Source organism: Orcinus orca, chromosome 8 (genome assembly GCF_937001465.1).
Source record: "Orcinus orca chromosome 8, mOrcOrc1.1, whole genome shotgun sequence".
Classification (NCBI taxonomy): domain Eukaryota; kingdom Metazoa; phylum Chordata; class Mammalia; order Artiodactyla; family Delphinidae; genus Orcinus; species Orcinus orca.
Window position 1 is genome coordinate 46,680,966 of NC_064566.1, and position 18,763 is coordinate 46,699,728.

General features: G+C 48.4%; 1 protein-coding gene across 7 annotated transcripts in view; it reads left to right on the forward strand.

Moving 5' to 3' along the window:
• The window catches only part of TRIM66 (tripartite motif containing 66), a 60,850-nt gene that overhangs the window by 16,777 nt on the left and 25,310 nt on the right, over positions 1-18,763 (forward strand). For 4 of the 7 annotated variants that reach the window (XR_007478937.1, XM_049713956.1, XM_049713961.1 and 1 more), the window contains exons 1-8: positions 7,785-7,833; positions 9,338-9,485; positions 10,394-10,526; positions 10,844-10,960; positions 12,553-12,667; positions 13,222-13,368; positions 15,555-15,672; positions 17,066-17,940. Coding sequence is in view for 6 of the 7 variants with exons in the window: in XM_049713956.1 (XP_049569913.1) it covers positions 7,825-7,833; positions 9,338-9,485; positions 10,394-10,526; positions 10,844-10,960; positions 12,553-12,667; positions 13,222-13,368; positions 15,555-15,672; positions 17,066-17,940 (1,662 nt within the window). In the remaining variant the exon portion in view is untranslated. Of the gene's footprint in view, positions 1-7,728; positions 7,834-9,337; positions 9,486-10,393; positions 10,527-10,843; positions 10,961-12,552; positions 12,668-13,221; positions 13,369-15,554; positions 15,673-17,065; positions 17,941-18,763 lie in introns of those variants that run through there. The other 3 variants (XM_049713958.1, XM_049713959.1, XM_049713957.1) reach the window with 2 other exon arrangements.

Genomic DNA, 18,763 nt, shown 5'->3' on the forward strand with positions numbered 1-18,763 from the left:
CCCAAGAGATTTGGATTTGGTAGATTTGGGATTTCTAACAAACCCTACAGATTTGTGAATCATTGGTCCAGCAAGGCAGAATGAGGCCTGATCCTTTTAAGAAGGAACGGATGCCAGAGAAAGTAGGATACAGGTACGATAAGATTTGGCAACTGCCCTCTTCCTCCTCCTGTTACCTATCTCTGTTCATGGCAGCCCATCCATGTGACCCTTTTTCCTTCACACACCACCACTCTCTTCAGCATCCTACTTTGGTCATGTCCTCTTGGTTCTCTTTGAAACAACTCTTCTGTCCCTTTTTCTTCCACTTCTACCCTCATTCAGGATCCCATTAATCCTTAACTGGACAAGCCTTCTCCCTGCCCCCCCACCCCCAATCTCCAGTCCATCAAGATAGTCATAAAGCCAGAACCTTTTTGGGTGGCCTTTGCTTTTAGGATAAATGTCAAGCCTCTTGGCTTAGAATGCAGGGCTCTTCAGGCACTTACTCTACTGCCAGTCTTTCCAAGTTCATTCCCTGTCACTTCCCCTCTGTGCTCTTGAAATTTGCCTGTACTCTGGGCTTTAGCAATTATACTGGACTCGTAGTCTTGCCCCATCCTAATATCTTTCCTCTAACCTGACCCTGTTTTTCCTTCCTCTTTCTCTCCCAGCTTGTGTGTGACTGTATCTCCCTGGGGGGAGGGGTAGAGTTAGCTGCCGAGGGACACCTCTCAGGACCGTTGTGCATTATAAATGTGTGTCTTCTCCATCTGAAGTCCTAATCCTCCGCTGTGACGGACAATTGGTCACTATGGCAACTGACTGTGACATCACAGGATAAGGACTTCAGGTGAAGTGGCAGGAGCAGGTGAGTGTGTAGGAGACAGACTTTAATGTCTGTCGAAGCCCCCTCACCCCCACCCTCCTTTAGTGCCGGGGGCATGGAGGGCTGTCTCGGGCTCCTGCTGATTTTTAAAATGCTGTGGTGAGAGTGTGTGCCTGGCATCTGCGTGCTGCAGTAGTGTGGGGCTGACAGAGTGTGTCAAGTTGAGCTCTGGCTGTGCAGGCACCGCTGCTGCGTGAGCCTGTTATTCCATTCTGGATTGCTATTTTGATACCCAGATTGCATCATTCTTCCTACGTATAAACAGGGGGTCCCCAGGGCCCTGCAGCTACTCACTTCTCTACCAACACTGTTGTTGTGATGAGCTCTATTTAAATGAGCTGCCGGATCGGGGCAGGTTCCAGCCACACATGAGCACTGTCATTTTGGGGAACATGGAGGGCTGAAGGATTTTTGGATCGAGTCCTAAAAGGCTGAGAGTGATGGCCTCCTGAGCTATGCAGAGGGCGACAGAGCTAGTTCCTGAAAGTTGAAAATCTCGTTTTCTTCCTTCTGAGCTTCTGTTCCAAGGCACCCAGAGGATTAGGAAGGAGATGCAGCTAGGAAGAGTCGCCTCTTTGAGGTCTCCCTCTTGCTGTTCAGTTTGGGAAAAATACTGCAGAGCCTTCGAGATAAACAGGAACAGGAGGAGTCAACCAAGCCCTTTCTTGCAGAAGCGTCTCAGGTGAGCTGGAGAAATGCAGCCCTGGCTGAGGATGCATCAGGGACAGGAGGAGAGGACCCAGGCTGCTCCCCCTTCCCCACCCTGCACCCAGCTTCCTGAGGCTTAGGCCCTGCAGCCCAGCTGGCTGCAGAGTGCAGGGTGGATGTTCCTGGGCACTTGGTAAGCACCATCCTCTGGGACCTGTGGTGGTCTCACCTGTCGCTCTTCTGACTTCTCCCCCAGGTGTTGCTCTAGTCACAGGGCAGCAGGCCCCACAGGTAAGCCTGCTGGCAGCCAGGGGCAGGAGCAGAATCACCTTAGGATCGAAATCTGTCTTTCTAGCAGGGTCTGGGCATCTGGGGAGTGGGTGCAACGTGTTTCTCAAAGGTGGTGCTGCTCTGAGCTATGGGCTAGAGGAAGGCTTCGGGGACTTGTGTGGTGGGGGCCTTAGCTGATGCCCAGTACCCTGGGGCTGCCTTGGGTGGGAGGGCAGGAATGGTTAGTGAGGATTGCCAGCCTGCCAGAGAATATAACTGGAGTGTTTTTTCTCCTTGCATAGTGTCTGATAGAGGCATACCCCTGACAGAGGTAATCGGGGACTGCTCGGTGTTTCAAGGTGCCACCTGTGATTTACAAGGATCTGTGGTTTTTAGCTATGTCCCTCCCTCTTTCTGGGCCTCTGTGTCACCATCTTTATGATGAGGGAACTGGGTAGATGAACAGTGGAAAAAGCTAGGTCTGGAAGCTGGGTTTGTCCAGCTTTGGTTCTACAGGTGAGAGCTGGCAGTGGAGCATCAGTCTTCTCCAGATGGTGCCACTGCTCTACTGGAGTCAGAGCTTGGGCCCCAGCGGCAAAGTTTCACGGAGGCCTGGACAAGAGCTCTAGAATGAAGGGCTTTTTAACCCTCAGAGTGTTGCTTAGCACTGAGCTCGGGCTTATGTGCATGTGTCCCGACCTGGTGTGCTGAGCTGACCCATGCTAGTTTTCTGAGACCTCCTTGGGATTTCTCTCCCACCCCAGCCCCATGCCCAGGTTGCCTTGGCACTGCCGTTCATGTCTAAGGGTGGACTACCTAGTCTTGGCCCACCTCCCTTGCTGCCTCACTAAGTCCTGGGCTCAGCACACTCTCTAGGCCCCAGCAGCAGTCGTTGTAGTGCCAAACCTCAGGCTGCACCCTAAGCCTGCTCATGGGTCCTTCAGTGAAGCTGGGAGTTAGGGGACGCAAAAGGTGTCCTCCAATTCCCCACCAACCCCCAGGGTACCTAGGTATCAGGACACCCTTCTGTCTGTTGGGCATCTGCCCTTTTCTCTTCTCTGCCAGAGGGGAAATACATGACGGCTGCATTCAGAGTCTTCCTCAACTTGTTGGAGCCTCTTTAAAACTGGGTGAGCTTGCCTTTCTCAGCTGCATGATACGGGGGGCAGGTCTATCCAGCTCAGCCACAGGGGAAAGGGGTGCTCTCTCTTTGGCACTGGTCCTCAAACTTGGTTGTACATTGTAATCACCTGGGGAATTTTTTTAAAAATAAATTTATTTATTTATTTATTTATTTATGGCTGCGTTGGGTCCTCATTGCTGGGCGTGGGCTTTCTCTAGTGGCAGCGAACAGGTACGGGGGCCCCTCATTGCGGTGGCTTCTCTTGTAAAGCCTGGGCTCTACGCGTGTGGGCTCAGCAGCTGCGGCGCATGGGCTCAGCCGCTCCGCAGCAAGTGGGGTACTCCCAGGCCAGGGCCCGAACCCGTGTCCCCTGGACCGGCAGGCGGACTCTCAACCACTGAGCCACCAGGGAGTCCCCTCACCTGGGGAATTTTAAAAAATACTGATGCCTGGCTCCTACCTCCTGAAACTCTGATTTAATTGATATGGGGTGTGGACTGGACATCAGGATGTTTAAAAGTACCTCATATGATTCAAATATGTAACAAAGTTTGAGAACCACTGATCTGTAGAATGAAACTGCCCCCAGATTTATTTTTTCTAGGCAGAAAAACTCTGCTTCATTTGCCTTTTCTCAAAGATCATATTTCTTAAAACTTTAAGCATAGCTGGGGCTGGCTTCTAGCTCCTTCTTGATTCCAAGTTCAAAGCTGGGTCCAGGTCATCATTAGAGTCTGATCATTATTATGGAATATTTTACTTAAAATCAAATCATTTAGTTAATTAAAATAAAATTACCTTGTTTATTTACACCTGAATTAGAGAAGAGTATAGCATAATGGACAGGGCTGAGTTTTAGAGGTGGACAGACTTGGGGCTCCAATTGTAGCTCTGCCTCTGCTTTCTATGATCTTTGGTAGGTGACAACTTCTTGGAGCCTCAGTCTATCCAACTATGAAATGGGGACAATGCCTACCTCTAAGAGACGGTTTGACGATTTTATAAGACATGTGAAGTGCCTAATATAGGGAGTGGTGGTAAAAGAATAATTTGTCCCATACCTCCCAGGGACCAGAAGTGCTCACTCTTGTGACAGATGGATTGAACATCTTCAGTTTTCAGAGAACCTCTGGTGCCTGTGTGTTCTTTATTCTGGAAGCAGAAGCCCACCCACTTTGGGGATGGTTGTGTGGCCCCTGGGCCCTGGTCCTGCATTTCTCAGAATTGATGTTCTTCTGTATGAAATAAAAGCTCAATGCTGTTGCTTGAATAATTCAAGTAGAAAGAAAAAAGCAATATATCTAAATAATATTTTATGTAATATGTGATTTAAATATGTATTAAAAACTAAATTAATGTTAAATATTATAAGCTGATGTTAGGTCATTTTATATATATCCACAGCCCTAAGAGTTCATGTATTCCAACTGTCTAAAAAAAATTTTGTTTTGGTATCCTCATTGAAAAATGGGGAATCCTCTTTAAAAAACAAAGAGCTCAAGGTTGACACAGCTCTATGGGGGTTAGGGACCTTCTGAGGGAAGATAAGAATTTCTGGGCAAAAGTTGTGACACAAAGAGAGCCCATGTCCTCTGTGTCCACTCTGGTCCCCACAGTCACCCTGGTACCTGTGTGTATCACTGCCACAGTTCTCCAGCCCTGCTGTCTGCTGCAGCAGCCCCTGTTCAGACTGGAGGAGGTCTTAGATCCAGGCCTCCCTCAGCCACAAGCCTGTCCCTGACTTGCTGACAAGGGTGGCTGGCTGTCCCTTCCCATCTTGCCCAGGGGAATATTTCTGAAGCCTGGTTGCAGTAGGCAGAGGAGGAGGGTTGGATAATCCATACTTCCCTTCTATTCCCATTCCCCTCATCTAAGGGTGTAGAAAGTACAGTTCAGAGAAAAGGGGTCGCTTACCTAAGGTTGCACAGTTAGTGACAGTCCTGGGCCTGGAACCCACATCTCCCAGTTCACAGCCTTTCCCAAGCCCCACACCTCTGCTCTGGATCAGACCTTGTTCCTTTATTTTCCTGGGCTGGTTTTTTCCACCACCCCGAAAACTTCCAAATGGCTTTTGACTACTTTCATTGGCTGTGAGTGCAAGGAACACACCTGGAATACTCAAACCCACAAGAAACATAAAAATCATGCAATATCTTTTAGTGTCAAATTGTGGATTATTTTTGTATGTAGACATATGAACAGATAGTTAAAATGCAATGTGATATTTGTTGTACTAGAAGGATGTTCAGGATGCTGTGGGAACCCTGAAGAGGGAATAATTAACTCTTCCTAAGGGAAATCAACACTGCTTCTCAAAGGTAGAACATTTGAACAAGTTTGGAAGGTTGAATAGGAGTTTATCTGAAAAGGAGTGGGGCAGCAAGAAAGAGTGTTTTAGGGAGAGGGAACATTCACTTTCACAAACATAGAGTTATGCAAAGGTTTGGTGCATTTAGGGACAGCAGAGGTATTTGGCATGGCAAGGACATAGGGTGTGTGGCAGGTGAAGCTAGAGATGAGACTAGAGAGAGTTAAGGCCAACTCAGAAAGGGCCTTGAGTGACAAGCTGAGGATTTCGGTCTTTAAGGCCAGGGGAGGTACAGGATGTGTGATGAGGCCTTGTCTGATCTATTCAGTTATTTCTCTCTTTCTCATGCTGATAATGAGGCTGTATGACTATGACAAATGTTTGAGCATCTGGTACCAGGGAGTCGGAAACCTTGTGGAAATTATTTCCAACAATTAGAACAGCATTTCTGACCTGGGAGTAGATGAGGAGGATCTTCCCTGGGCAGCCAGGTGGTAGGGAGGGACAGTCACGTGATTCCCCTGGATGACGCCACCTGTAGAGAGCATCCTTCTCCACCACGGGCCACTGTTCTTGACAGGCAGGAGAGTATCTAGGAGATTGCAGATCCAGTTCTGTCATTAAAGTCCATGGCTCTGTGGAGGCTAGGGGAGGGGTTTTTTGCGGGGCGGGGGAGCGGAGTGGTAGGTGGGGGAAAGAAGAGTATTAAAATATTATTTTGCATGATTTTGTAGATTTTGATTTTTCCAGAATATATCAGTTATCTTTTGCTGCATAAAAAACCACTCCAAAACTTAGTGGTTAAAACAACAACCAAGCTTTATTTATGATTCTGCAGGTTGAGGGTTTGGGCTGGGATGCTCTGGGTAGTTCTTCTGGGCTGGGCTGGGCTTGGCTAATCTCTGCTGTGCTTACCCATGTCTGTGTTCAGCTTGTGGGTCAGTTGGGGCTACCTGGTTTGTGACGGCTGCAGGTGGGATACCTGAGACAACTGAGGCCTCTCTCCACATGGTTTCTCATCTTCCAGCAGTCTAACCTGGGGTTGTTCACGTGGCAGTCTTAGAGTTTTGAGAGCAAGAGCAGAGTCATATAAAGCCACTTGAGGCCTGGGCTTAGAACTTAGTGTCATTTTTGCTGCATTCTGTTGGCCAAAGCTGGTCATGAGGGCAGCCTAGCTTCAAAGGATAGAGAAGGCTCCACTTTTAATGGATAGGATTGCAAGGCATGGACACAGGGAGGAGGAGAATTTGTGACCACTTTTTCAATCTCCCTCTCAGACTATCTGACTTTCATCCCCTGGGAGAGTTGATAATTGAGGTTATTGCCCTACCATGAATGGGATATGAGAAATCTTTTGAATTCAAAGTCAACATTCGTGGAGGATCATGTGAATTCTCAAGCATTGTTTAATTCAGTCCTCATAGCAACTCCTGTTTTTCCTTTCTATTTTACATCTGGGGCACAGAGGAGTTAAGTGAGACTAAGTGACTTGCCCAACCAAGGTCGCTGAGTGGTAGACCTGGTGTTTGGGCTTAAGTCTGTCTGCCTGCAAGTCTAGAGCAACTGCCATTGTATCATTTTGGTGATATGGGGCAGAGAAGACTGTGGTGGTATTGCTGCATGCACTGGCATAGCCAGCCGCTTTTCAGGTTGTCCTCATCCCTGGGCGCAGGCACCTGGCCCTCCTCAGGAAGCTCATCTCCTTGTACCCAGTGGACTGAGTGCCAGTGGGGTGGACCCGAAGTACTACAATCTCCAGGGTGGCAGTGTCATGCTGCTTATATAGTTCAGGAGTCCACCATGCTGATGAATGTGTTGGAGACTGCTGCATTTCTCTGGGGAGAGGGGAGTAGGACAAGATGTTCATGTTCACGGGTGAAACACACATATATGTGGTGCACCCAACATGGACTGGGTGGAGAAGGCCCAGCAAAACCTCTTTGAGCCCCAGAGGCAGACCAACTGGTATTGGTTATAACAAGAGAAGAATACCTCCTAGATGAGCAGGCAAGGAGTCCTTTCCTTTCTCTGGCTAGAACCTTCTTGGAAGCTCTAGCTTTGAGATCTTTAAAGTAATTCTACTACACAGGAATGTAAATGGCTGGAGCTGTGCCCTGGGCTAAACTGACCCCTTTGAACTTAGCCAGTAGTGGGAACTAGGCTCTCAGGACTGTGGAATGCAGAGTGGGAGCAGCAGGAAGGCACCTGATTATCCGAAGTGGAGCAGGGTTGGGCCTCTAGTAACATGGCTTGTAGGGAGGAAAGGAATGTAGGATCAGGCAAAGATGAGGATGTGGGAAGTTCTGTAGGGCAGGCCGCTAATTGGATGGTCATGTCCAGAGCACCTAGATGGTAAGTGCAGGCTATGGCATCAAACATATTTCATTTTGGCGCAAGTGGTATTGGTACATACCTTGGTGTTGTGTATTAGAAAGCCTTGTGTCTAGGTCCTATGTTATGTATAATCTGCAGTGTTGCCCTGACTTTGCTATCTTTCCCACCTTCTCCCAGAGCTCATCTCCTGTCCTGGGTGTAAGCGAGTATACCTTACCAGGGATGTAACTGAACATTTTTTTGCTGCAGTGCTTTCCTTCTGAGCAATCCAAGATGGCCAGGGTAAGTCAGGACAAGCAAAGAAACAGCTGATCCTGTTCAGAAATCTATGGGGCCCCTGTCCATAAGTCTGTCTGTCCACCCATCACTCCATCTGACTTGTTACCCTTCCACCAGTTTGCCTAATCATCCATCCATCCACCCATCTATCCATCCACCCATCTATCCATCCATCCATCTATCCATCCATCCATCTATCCATCCATCCATCCATCCATCCATCTATCCATCCATCCATACTTCTATCCAGAAGAGAACCAAAATGTTTCAGTTGGGGAAGCAAAATTGGGGTGTTTTCTCTCTCTTATAGCTCTTACTGAAAACTATGGGTACTAAGCTTTTATTCCCCACCCTCCACCCACCCCGGCACACTGAGTTGAAACTCATGCACCAGCCTGGGTTAAATGGGTTCATCAGTTATGCTTATATTTAACAACTAATGCCTGAGTTTCTGAAATTTCACATCACTTACTGACTGGTATCCCTTCTGTTCCTTTCTCCACTGGGGTATCCTTGCCCACTACATTTTATTCATTTGCCGTTTTACTTACTTGCACCTGTATTAAATTCTTACTGAATGTCTGATATGCCAGGGCCTGGGTGCTAGGAAGACAGAGACCCATGTCTCTACCCTCAAAGAATTCATAGTTTGGTCAGTAAAACTTGTATTTCTCCTCTTTTTTCTTTTTCTTGCTGTGGGTTTGTCAGATCCCAGTGTGAGGACAGAGCTGTCAGGATCCACATCAGTTTGGTGGCCTGTATTATTCAGGCACAGACTAATTTTTCTTCTTCTCCAACTTTTATATCAGCCCTGCATGATATTTGCTGACCAAATGAATGAACATTTGTACTAGAAGAAGGCTAGGGACTCTTGGTCCTGGCAAGCCGCAGCAGTGGAAACACAGCTCTGAGAGTTGGTCCATCTCACTTTTTCCTGGCTGTGTATCATCATCTTTCTGTGTACTCATACAGCTGCAGCTTCTTCCTCTCCATAGGCCCATTACAGTTTTCACTTTCACCTGTGCTTTCCATTTTCCTCCCTTGTCTGCCTGGTGAACTTCTACTTGTCATTCAGTATCCAACTCAAATGTCAGCTCTTTATGGAACCTTTCCTGGCTGCTCCTGGATGGAACTCCTGGAAACCTCTCTTTGCTTCCTTAGCACCTGGTGCATCCTTTCATCACGGCATTACCCACTGAATGTCTGCCACCCCGTCCAGGCTGTGTGTACCTTGAGAGCAGATCCTTGCCTTATTCATCTGCGTATCCTCAGCTGCAGCACGGGACTTGTGTGAATAGCTCCCGAGGGCAGTACGCTTAGTCACAAAGGGCACTATGCCTCACACGCCCCTGCATGTCACTCCCAGGCAGCTCTCCAGAATTGACTGCACTCCAAAACAGTGGAGGAACAGCCCTGCAGGACCCCAGTGCCTAGAGTATTTACCACTCATAAAAGCAGGCCCAAGTGATGAAGATACGTCAGTAATTCTAGAACTCTCTACCTCTAGAACTGCTCCGAGTGCAAGGAGAAGAGGGCGGCACACATCCTCTGTACCTACTGCAACCGCTGGCTGTGCAGCTCCTGCACGGAGGAGCACCGGCATGGCCCTGCCCCTGGGGGCCCACTCTTTCCCCGGACCCAGAAGGGATCTCCAGGTATCACTCCTCACCCTCTCCACTAGCTCACATGCACTTAAGTAGTAGCAAACCATAGAATCTTTGGAGAATAGCTCTCTGACCTCGTTTCCCTGCTGGGGGTGAGAGTAGGGGTGGTCTCAGAGCCTTTCCTGAAGGAAAGCTGTCCCCTGCAGAGTCGCATCACAGTGTAAACTCACTCTAGGCTCTCCCTACTGGGGGGGGCAGCGGGGGCGTGGGTGAGGGTGGGTGAGGCAGTGCAGGGAGGAATAGTCTCGAATTACCACAGAAGGTAATTGAGTTCCCTATCTTTCACCTCTGTTTCAAGCAAACGGCCCTCACTTCTGTTTAGTTACTTGATTAATTCAGCAGCCTGAATCAGGGTTTGTCCATTTATCCATCCAGCACCACTTTCAAGAAGTGACAGTCTTCTTGAAAGTCTTTTCTCAAGGCCCTCGAACTGTGAGAAGGGTTTTACCTTCGTCAGACAGGAACCAAAGTTCATGACCCATGTGATCTGGTCTGGAGCCTGGCAAGGTTGGGTAGCTTGTTTCAGCCTCACCATAACAGAATCCTGGTTAATGAGGAGATTTAGGTTGAGTTTTAGAGGACTCACTATTCTGCAGGAGATCCATGTGCAGCAGGTAGCAAGCCCCTTCCTCAGGCTCACCAGGTGGTGGGGTGCCTGGGGCTTGATGGCCAGTTATTTCTGGACAGATGGGCAAATCCAGCCAGTCTAAGCCTGCCTTCCTCCTTGTGTTCCTGGAACCTTACTTGTCCAGAGAGAGGCCTCTCTTACTTTGTACCACCTTCCCTCCAAGCTCTGTGTCTTCCCTGTGTCCATAGAGGGCTGAGGGATGCTCAGTGGAACTTAAACTAAGAGGTCTTCCGGAGCAAGAGAAGCCCACTTTCTCCATCTTCTCTGGCAGGAGTGAATGGTGGTTCTGGAGACTTCGCCTTGTACTGTCCTCTACACACACAGGAAGTGCTCAAGCTATTCTGCGAGACCTGTGATGTGCTCACATGCCATAGCTGCCTCATGGTGGAACACAAAGAGCACAGGTGGGGCCGGCGGGCTGCCCAAAGGGGAACGGGGAGGGCTCTGGACTCTCTACCTATGAGAGCGCTGGGCTCCCAGTACTTCAGAATCCGCTCCCTGCTCAAGCCAACCTTCAGCCCCTAGGCTGAAGTTTTTCCCTGTTCCTGTTGTGGGCTTTCTCTGGAGAAGGCCTGAAGGGCCAAGAGTCTCTGACTCACTACATGTAACCCCAGCCTCCATGGACCTGGCTGAGACAATGCACTGTGGGGATTCTCACTTGGCTGGCGTGCTCAGAATAAGACTCAGTCCTCCTCAGCTTTTTCTCTGCCTCCTACTCTAGGTGTAGACATCTTGAAGAAGTTTTGCAAAACCAGAGGATGCTTCTGGAAAGTGTGACTACACAGGTGGCACATAAGAAATCTAGTCTACAGACATCTGCAAAGCAAATTGAGGACAGGTAACATCGGCTAGCCCCTTGTCAGCACTGGAAATGCTCTGTTCCCTCTCATCCTGGGTCACAGTACTAGGATGGAGTACTTATAAGGAAGACATGCAGACATTGGCATATGTCCTGGCCTTAGAGGTCTCAGGGCCAGGGAGGGGGTTTTGGGTCATCACTTGGTGCATGGGGCCAAGCTAGGTCAGGATGATCACAGTGAGCCTGGGCTAAAGTTCATGCCTTCTGAAAGTGGCCATGAAGTAGCCAAAGGTAGGTGCTTAAGAACAAGGGCACAGAGTAGATATTGGGGAAGAGTGCTGCTTAGCATGTGGGTACAAGTCAGTGGCAATCTACCCTTTATCACCCCTTTCCCAGTGTTTTCCATATAGACCTACACATGACATGAAATCATCTGTATTTTCTGTGGAAAGAGAAATAAGTATGTACTGAGAGATCATCACGACAGGCACTGGGTTGGGCATCATGCATGCGTCATTTTGATCAATTCTTATAATTCTTTGAGTTGGGGTTATCTCCATTCTACTGATGAGGAGACTAAGGTTCAGATAGGTTAGGTGACTTGTGTGAGATCACACAGCTAGTCAGAGACTGAGCTGGGTTTGGAAGCTAGATCTATGTGGCTTCAAAGCCCATGTTTGTTTTTTTTTAATGGCTTTTTAAAATGGCTTTAATGACTTTATATATAATTTATATACCATAAAATTGCCCTTTTAAAATGTACAATTCAGTGAGTTTTTTTGCATATTCATAGAGTTATATAACCATTATTACTGTCTATGTTTTTTTTAAATATATGAATATATTTATTTATTTTTAGCTGTGTTGGGTCTTCATTGCTGCTCATGGGCTTTCTCTAGTTGCAGCTAGCGGGGGCTACTCTTTGTTGTGGTGTGTGGGCTTCTCATTGTGGTGGCTTCTCTTGTTGCAGAGCACAGGCTCTAGGCGCACGGGCTCAGTAGTTGTGGCACACAGGCTTAGTTGCTCCACGGCATGTGGGATCTTCCCGGGCCAGGGCTCAAACCCTTGTCCCCTGCATTGGCAGGTGGATTCTTAACCACTGCACCACCAGGGAAGTCCCCTACTGTCTACTTTCGAAAGACCCTTTTTATCACCCTAAAAAGAAACCCCATACACATTAGTAGTCACTCCCCATTCACTGTGCAACATCCCCAGCCCTTGGCAACCACTAGTCTACTTTCTGTCTCTACCTATGCTCTTTTTACTGCATGACGCTGTTTAGTGACGCTGTTTACATGAAGTCATAACTGTACTCACTCTCTCTGTCCTGCCTCTAGTGCTGTGTGAACTGGTGAGCTACTGGGTTGACCTGGGCGTGGCCCTGCAGTTTACCTAGAGAAAACTGCGTTGAACTTTGGGCCATTTTCCCACTTAGATCAAGTGGGCTGGGTTGTACAAAGAGTGGGATGGGTGGTGGAGGAAGGTTCTTGTTTCTTTACATTTGGTAGCTGGTGGGCCCTGATCTCAGTAGGCAGCCTCCACACTGTAGGCTCTTACGTTTGCTGTCTGTAGGCTCTCGTAGGCCTGGGGGGAAGGTCTCACCATGCTCTGTCTCATCCTGTTGTTTACAGGATTTTTGAGGTGAAGCATCAGCACAGGAAGGTGGAAAACCAGATCAAAATGGCCAAGATGGTTCTGATGAACGAGCTGAACAAACAGGCCAGTGGGCTCATAGAGGAGCTGGAGGTATATGTGAGCAGATGGATGGGTTCTGTTCTTTCCCTGGGGCAGAAACCAGGCACATATCAACCTTGTCTCAGGGCTCAGAGATGCCTGGGCTAGAATTCAGATATGTAGTTTCCATAGCTCTCTGCTGCTCCCTGTATCTTAAAATGTCCAGTCTAATTTTGGGAAGTTGGCTCATTAAGGGCTAGAGAATCAGATCAAACTCCCATTAATGCTGTGGCAGTAAGGCAACTGCCTTCCTGGACTATGCAGGGTTATAGCCTTGAAAGAGATATGAAACAAGCTATGCCCAAGAGATGCAGACATTCATTCATTTTCTCATTCATTTATTAGCCATTCCATGTTTGTACTATAAAATCTACCTACCCTGTCTCCCTCCCTCCCTCCCTCCCTCCATCCATCCCTCAGCAGCCCATGTCCTCCTCTCAGGGGTGCAGTTTCATCTGATTCCATCTGTGTTTACACTGATACACACAGACCACCAGACTTCCCAAGCATGTGGCCTGCAGTCCAAGAACAGGATCAGGGACTCTGTCTTCTCTCTTCGTAACCAGGGCATTACTAATGAAAGGAAGCGGAAGCTGGAGCAGCAGTTGCAGAGCATCATGGTTCTCAACCGTCAATTTGAGCATGTGCAGAATTTCATTAATTGGGCTGTCTGCAGCAAAACCAGCATCCCTTTCCTTTTCAGCAAAGAGCTGGTAAGAAGAACTCCCACTCCTCAATCACTGACTTTGGGTTAGTAAGTGAAAACCATCTTTGACCAAACCCCACAGTGCAAAGGACCCAGGTGCTGGAATAGACCTGCCTTCCTCCAAGCAACTCAGCTGGGAAGTTCTGTAGTTCTGTCTTAGGTCATGGATCCAGGCATTAATACTAGCAGTGTGCTGAACATTCCATAGGAAGTTATTTGGGTTTAAATGGGACCTAAGAGGAAAGGAGGAGTTGAGGATGACATTGAAGTGTTGGGCTTGGGAGGGTGATGATCCCCAGGAAAAGAAGCAAGAATTTTGAAGGATGTTGATGGGGTTTATATTTGGATATGTTGAAGTGAAGGTGCCTATAGGGCATTTAAAGGGAGCTGTCCCAAACCTGCTTTGATAGATGGGTCCGGAGGTCAGAAGAAAAGTCAGGGTTAGAGAGAGAGAGATGTGGGAGTCACTGGGATATCAGTGATATTGGAAGAGTGTGTGAAGGAAGAAGAGAAGAACAAACCTGGAGCCCAGGGAAATGCCGTCATTTTCACATAGACAGAGGAAGAAGATGAGTGAAAGAGATGAGAAGCAAGCATCAGAGGTGAGAGGAGAAATAGGAAAGTGTGGTGCACAGAAATTAACAGAGTTTCACATTTTAAGTAATCAATGTTATCATTGCTACATAGGTGAAGGGGCATGAGTAGTGAAGCAAAATCTTGAGGTCTGGGAATCAGGAGGTCCCTGGTAATCTTTTGGAAGACATTCCCACAAAGTAGAAGGGTCAAAAGCTAGAATGAGGAGGCTGAGGATAGGAGGTGAGGAAGTAGAGACAGAAGTGAAAAGAAGGGAAATAAGAAGGTAGCTTGAGAAGGAGACAGGGTTGGAATACTTTTTTAAAGTAAGGAAGACATTTGCGCATCTTGGGAGAAGTGATTGAAGGTAGAAGAGATGTGTGGTAGAGGAAGCATACTGGAAGGGCAGAAAGAAGTGGGATCTAGAGTGAACTGGTTGACCTTAAACAAGAGGCACTCCTTTCCTCTGAGATCAGAGGACAGGAAGGTGTCAATATAATGTAGTTAAGTTTGGAGATAGGAGGGATACAAGTTTGAGGGAAATTGTCTTTTATGGGTTTTTTCACCCTCTGTGAAGTTGGAGGTGATAATGAGAGGGTTAGGCATTGGGTAAATGACATTGAGGAGAGAAGTAAAAATTTTAGATAGTCATTAAGGACCATGGTAGAGGAAGCTGACAAGATAGGAAGTGACAAGAAGAAGGACTGAAGGGTACCCCTGAGGGTAATGATCAGTGTAGCGACCCCAGATAACATGGCTTTGGGATGGCTGGATTGACCCAAGGTCAGACATTGGGGATGGGAAGGGAACTAGGGCACTAGTGACATTGTTACTGAAAATGATGGAAAGGTGGGACGACCCTATGGACTGAGGGAGCAGGGCTTGGGGAGTCCAGTGAGGCTGAAGAGCATGCTCAGAAAGAGTGAGAGCTGGTTATGATCAGGGGGTAGGTTGTTGGAGTTTAAGGTCTCATAGGTAGAATGGTTCTAGATGATGAAAATGGTCTAGATATGGTGAGTGAACTGAAAAGAGAGGTGAAGGTGATTTACATTAAAGAGATCAAGGAAGTAAGAGGCCAAGATGCTGATTAGGACATTGGTTAACTAGATGTTGTCAGGGCAGTTGGATACTTGCCAAAGTCCTAGATAAATGGGAGAGTTAGCGGTAGGAGATAGATGAAAGGGATGAGGGAGGAAGAGGGCAGTTGACTAGGATGTAATGGAGTTTTACAAGTGGATGGAAGGACAGCTATGGGGAACTCAGAGAATGTCTGCCCCCATTGGCTTTTCATGTGAGATTATGGTAGAATGAAAGGAACGCTCTTGAGAGGCTTCCAGCCAAGTGATATTCTGAGGGAGAATTAAAATCATTTGAGGCCTGGAAGAGATAAGAATGTAGGCTTTCCATAAGCCTCAGTAAGAAGAAGGGGATCAGTAGGGGTGGGGGAAAGCGGAGGAATGTGAAGATACTAAGATGTAAGGAAATAAGCAAGCATATGGGGGAGGACCACAGGCTAAACAGCCAGGACTTTGGCCTTCAACTTGTCCAAAGAGTGAGGGAGAGGGCGTTGTCATTCAGGTGCAAGATGCCCAAAGAAATGACCTTTGGTGCTGTTGTCAGATTGTGTTTCAGATGCAGCGATTGCTGGAGACCAATTGTAACACAGACCCTGGTTCCCCTTGGAGTATCAGATTCACCTGGGAGCCTAACTTCTGGACCAAGCAGCTGGCTTCCCTTGGTGAGCCCAGGGCCTACTCTGTGGGCCTGTGCATGATTGCTAAGAACACATATAGACCATCTGCTTAGCTTACTGGCTAGATCAGCATATGCCCAAGAGAAAGCACTCCCTGAGACTGCCAGAGCAAACCTGAATGACTGGGGGTGAGGAGGGTAGGGTTGGGGTGGGGGTGGGGAGAGTTGATAGCGTAAATAGCAATGGCAATACAGGACTTTTGTAACAGGACCCGCTGAGATCTGAGCTTCCTATTCTGCATGAATGTCCCTCTTCCCTTGTTTTCATTGCTAGAAGAGGAGACAAGACAGTGGCCCTACTCTCCAGAATACTGTATGGCAGTGCACATGTGTGTGGGCACAAACAGAGATATTTCAGCGACACAGAGAGGAGACAGACAGACAGTGTCACACATGTCCTTTGGAGTTGAGATATAAGCAGATAATTCATGACCTTGTGCGTTTTTCTTCCCTGCTGCAATAACTTGCTGGCATTCAATCTTTACGCAGAATGTAGACTTGAAGTTGTGCCTGTGTTGACAACCTAATGGTGGGTTTGTTAAACTAATGGCCAACTGCTACCTTCATCCGGGCTGTTATTCTCCGTGAAAGTGTTTTGAACTTAACAGAGCGATAAATGATATATTTAGGTTTATTTTTTGCTTCCCTTACCCTTTTGATTTAATTCAACAGACCTTTGGTGAGCACCTGCTCTGAGTCAGGCCCCACCCTGGCCACCAAGTGACCAAAGGTGAATAAAACATACCTCCTGCCCTCAAGACACTTGGTCTTCCCCAAATAAGCCTCAGATGAGCTGAAGGAGCCATTAGCCTGAAACAGCAATGGATATCATCTACTCATGTATGAGGGCCCAGGGGCCTCAGTCCGCAGCACTGGCGCCTGGCATTGACCTTGGTGTTAGAGCTTCCCCACTCTCTTCCATCCTACTTGCCCAACACACAGTTCCCCAGAACCATATTTGAAGACTTGCTCATTTGTCCTGGGGATGAATCTCCTTTGCCACTTTCCAACACACTCCTTCTTCTCCCCCAGTGTTGATATTTTTTGGTCTGAGTCTCTCTTGGGCTATTCTGTTAAAAAAGAAGTAGGTGCTCTTTGAGGGAGCCCGTGGTTTCTCTAGTAAGATAGAGTCAGGACTGAGCATCTGGTAAAAGCTGAGCTAATTTCTAAGTGTCCCAGGCCCCAAAAGCAGGTCTATATAGGTCCAATTGCTGGAAGCATTCTAGACTGAGTCTTGGGGATCAGGGGTTGAATTTCTTAATCTCTGCATCTGGTACAAGTTTTTTTGAATGCTATCCTTCGGTCCCAGGAGTGGGAGGTAGCAGAGGGGGAACAACTGCAGATTACCTTTGGAAACACTCTCTATTTTGAATTCTTAGGCTGTATAACTACTGAGGGTGGACAACTGTCCCCGGCAGATACTCCTGCATATGGAAGCTTACAGGGACCATCATCTTTTTATCAAAGCCACCAGTCCCCAGGGGCTCAGCAGGAGACTCTCAGCCATCCCTCACGCAAGTTCCAGCCTCCAGCACTGTGTTCCTCCTCTGTGTGCTGCTCCCACTGCTCCCCAGTCTCGCCCTCCCTCAAAGGCCAGGTCCCGCCGCCCAGCATACACCCAGCCCACAGCTTTAGGCAGCCCTCCGAGACGGTGCCCCAACAACTGAGGTCACTGCAGTGCTCCCCGCTGCTGCCCAGGGAAAAAGAACTGCCCTGCCGTCCTCATCCACCAAAGCTACTTCAACCCTGGCTGGAAACCCGGCCCCCTGCGGAGCAAGAGAGCACATCCCAGCGGCTGGGGCAGCAGCTGACTTCCCAGCCTGTGTGCATCGTCCCCCCGCAGGATGTTCAGCAAGGAGCCCACGCCCCGCCCACCTTTCAGACACCGTCTGTCCAGGTGCAGTTGGGCCACCACCAGAAGCTGAAGCTCAGCCACTTTCAGCAGCAGCCGCCGCCTCCGCCCCAACAGCAGCCACCCCCACCTCTCCCTCCATCCCAGCATCTGGCTTCTAGTCAGCATGAGAGCCCTCCTGGGCCTGCCTGTTCCCAGAATGTGGACATAATGCACCACAAGTTTGAGCTGGAGGAAATGCAGAAGGACCTGGAGCTTCTCCTTCAGGCTCAACAGCCCAGCCTGCAGCTGAGTCAGGCCAAATCGCCGCAGCATCTTCAGCAAACCATCGTGGGGCAGATCAACTACATTGTGAGGCAGCCGGCACCCGTCCAGTCCCAGAGCCAGGAGGACACAGTGCAGGTGAGCCTCAGGGTGGCATGGAACACACATTCTCCCTAGGACAGTGCAGGAAACACAGCCTCCCAATCACAGGGTGGCACAAGAGCACAGTTTCTTCATTTTAGGGTGGCCTTGAACTCAGCCCTCACAATTCAAGACTGCGCCGGGCTCCACCTCCCATCTCAGGAAAGCTCCAGAGAACAGAGTACTTAGCCCCAACTTAGATCTGGGCTTCATACTGTCCAGAGTGGCCTGGCTTAGCCCTGTCCTCCTGGGTGACACTAGGGACCTTGTCCATGAATGGAACGTCCTGAGCTCTGCTGGATTCTAGCTAGCGCCAGGGCAGAAGGGAGGCTGTCTCTTACCTTTGTAACCTCACTTGCCTTGCTGTAACTTGTGTATCCCAGACAGGGGGAAGGGCAGTGAAGGTGTGCCCTACGTGCTAGTGGACAGCAACTTCATAACACTTCATAACACTAAGACAGAGACTTAGAGTTTATTCCAAGCCTACTAAGCTAGGAATGTTTTATATACACTATGTCATTTGTCCTATCAACAATGTTGTTATGTAGGCATTACCATCTGTTTTTCTAGGTGCAGAAGTGGAGGTCAGAGAGGGCAAGCAGTTTGCCTAGAGATCCTAAAACGTTGAGTGGTAGAGCCAAGACTTGGGTCCAGGGCTGCTGACTCTGAAATGCCACAGAGGAGGCCCTGTTCTCTCCCTAGGGGGTTTATGAAGGCTGCTCCTCTCTTTTCTCAGCTAAGAGACAATTGAAGAGGCGCAGTTTGTGCCTCTGGGATTTTTGCAGCACTCCACATCTTCATCCTTAACTCTTGCTTTTCT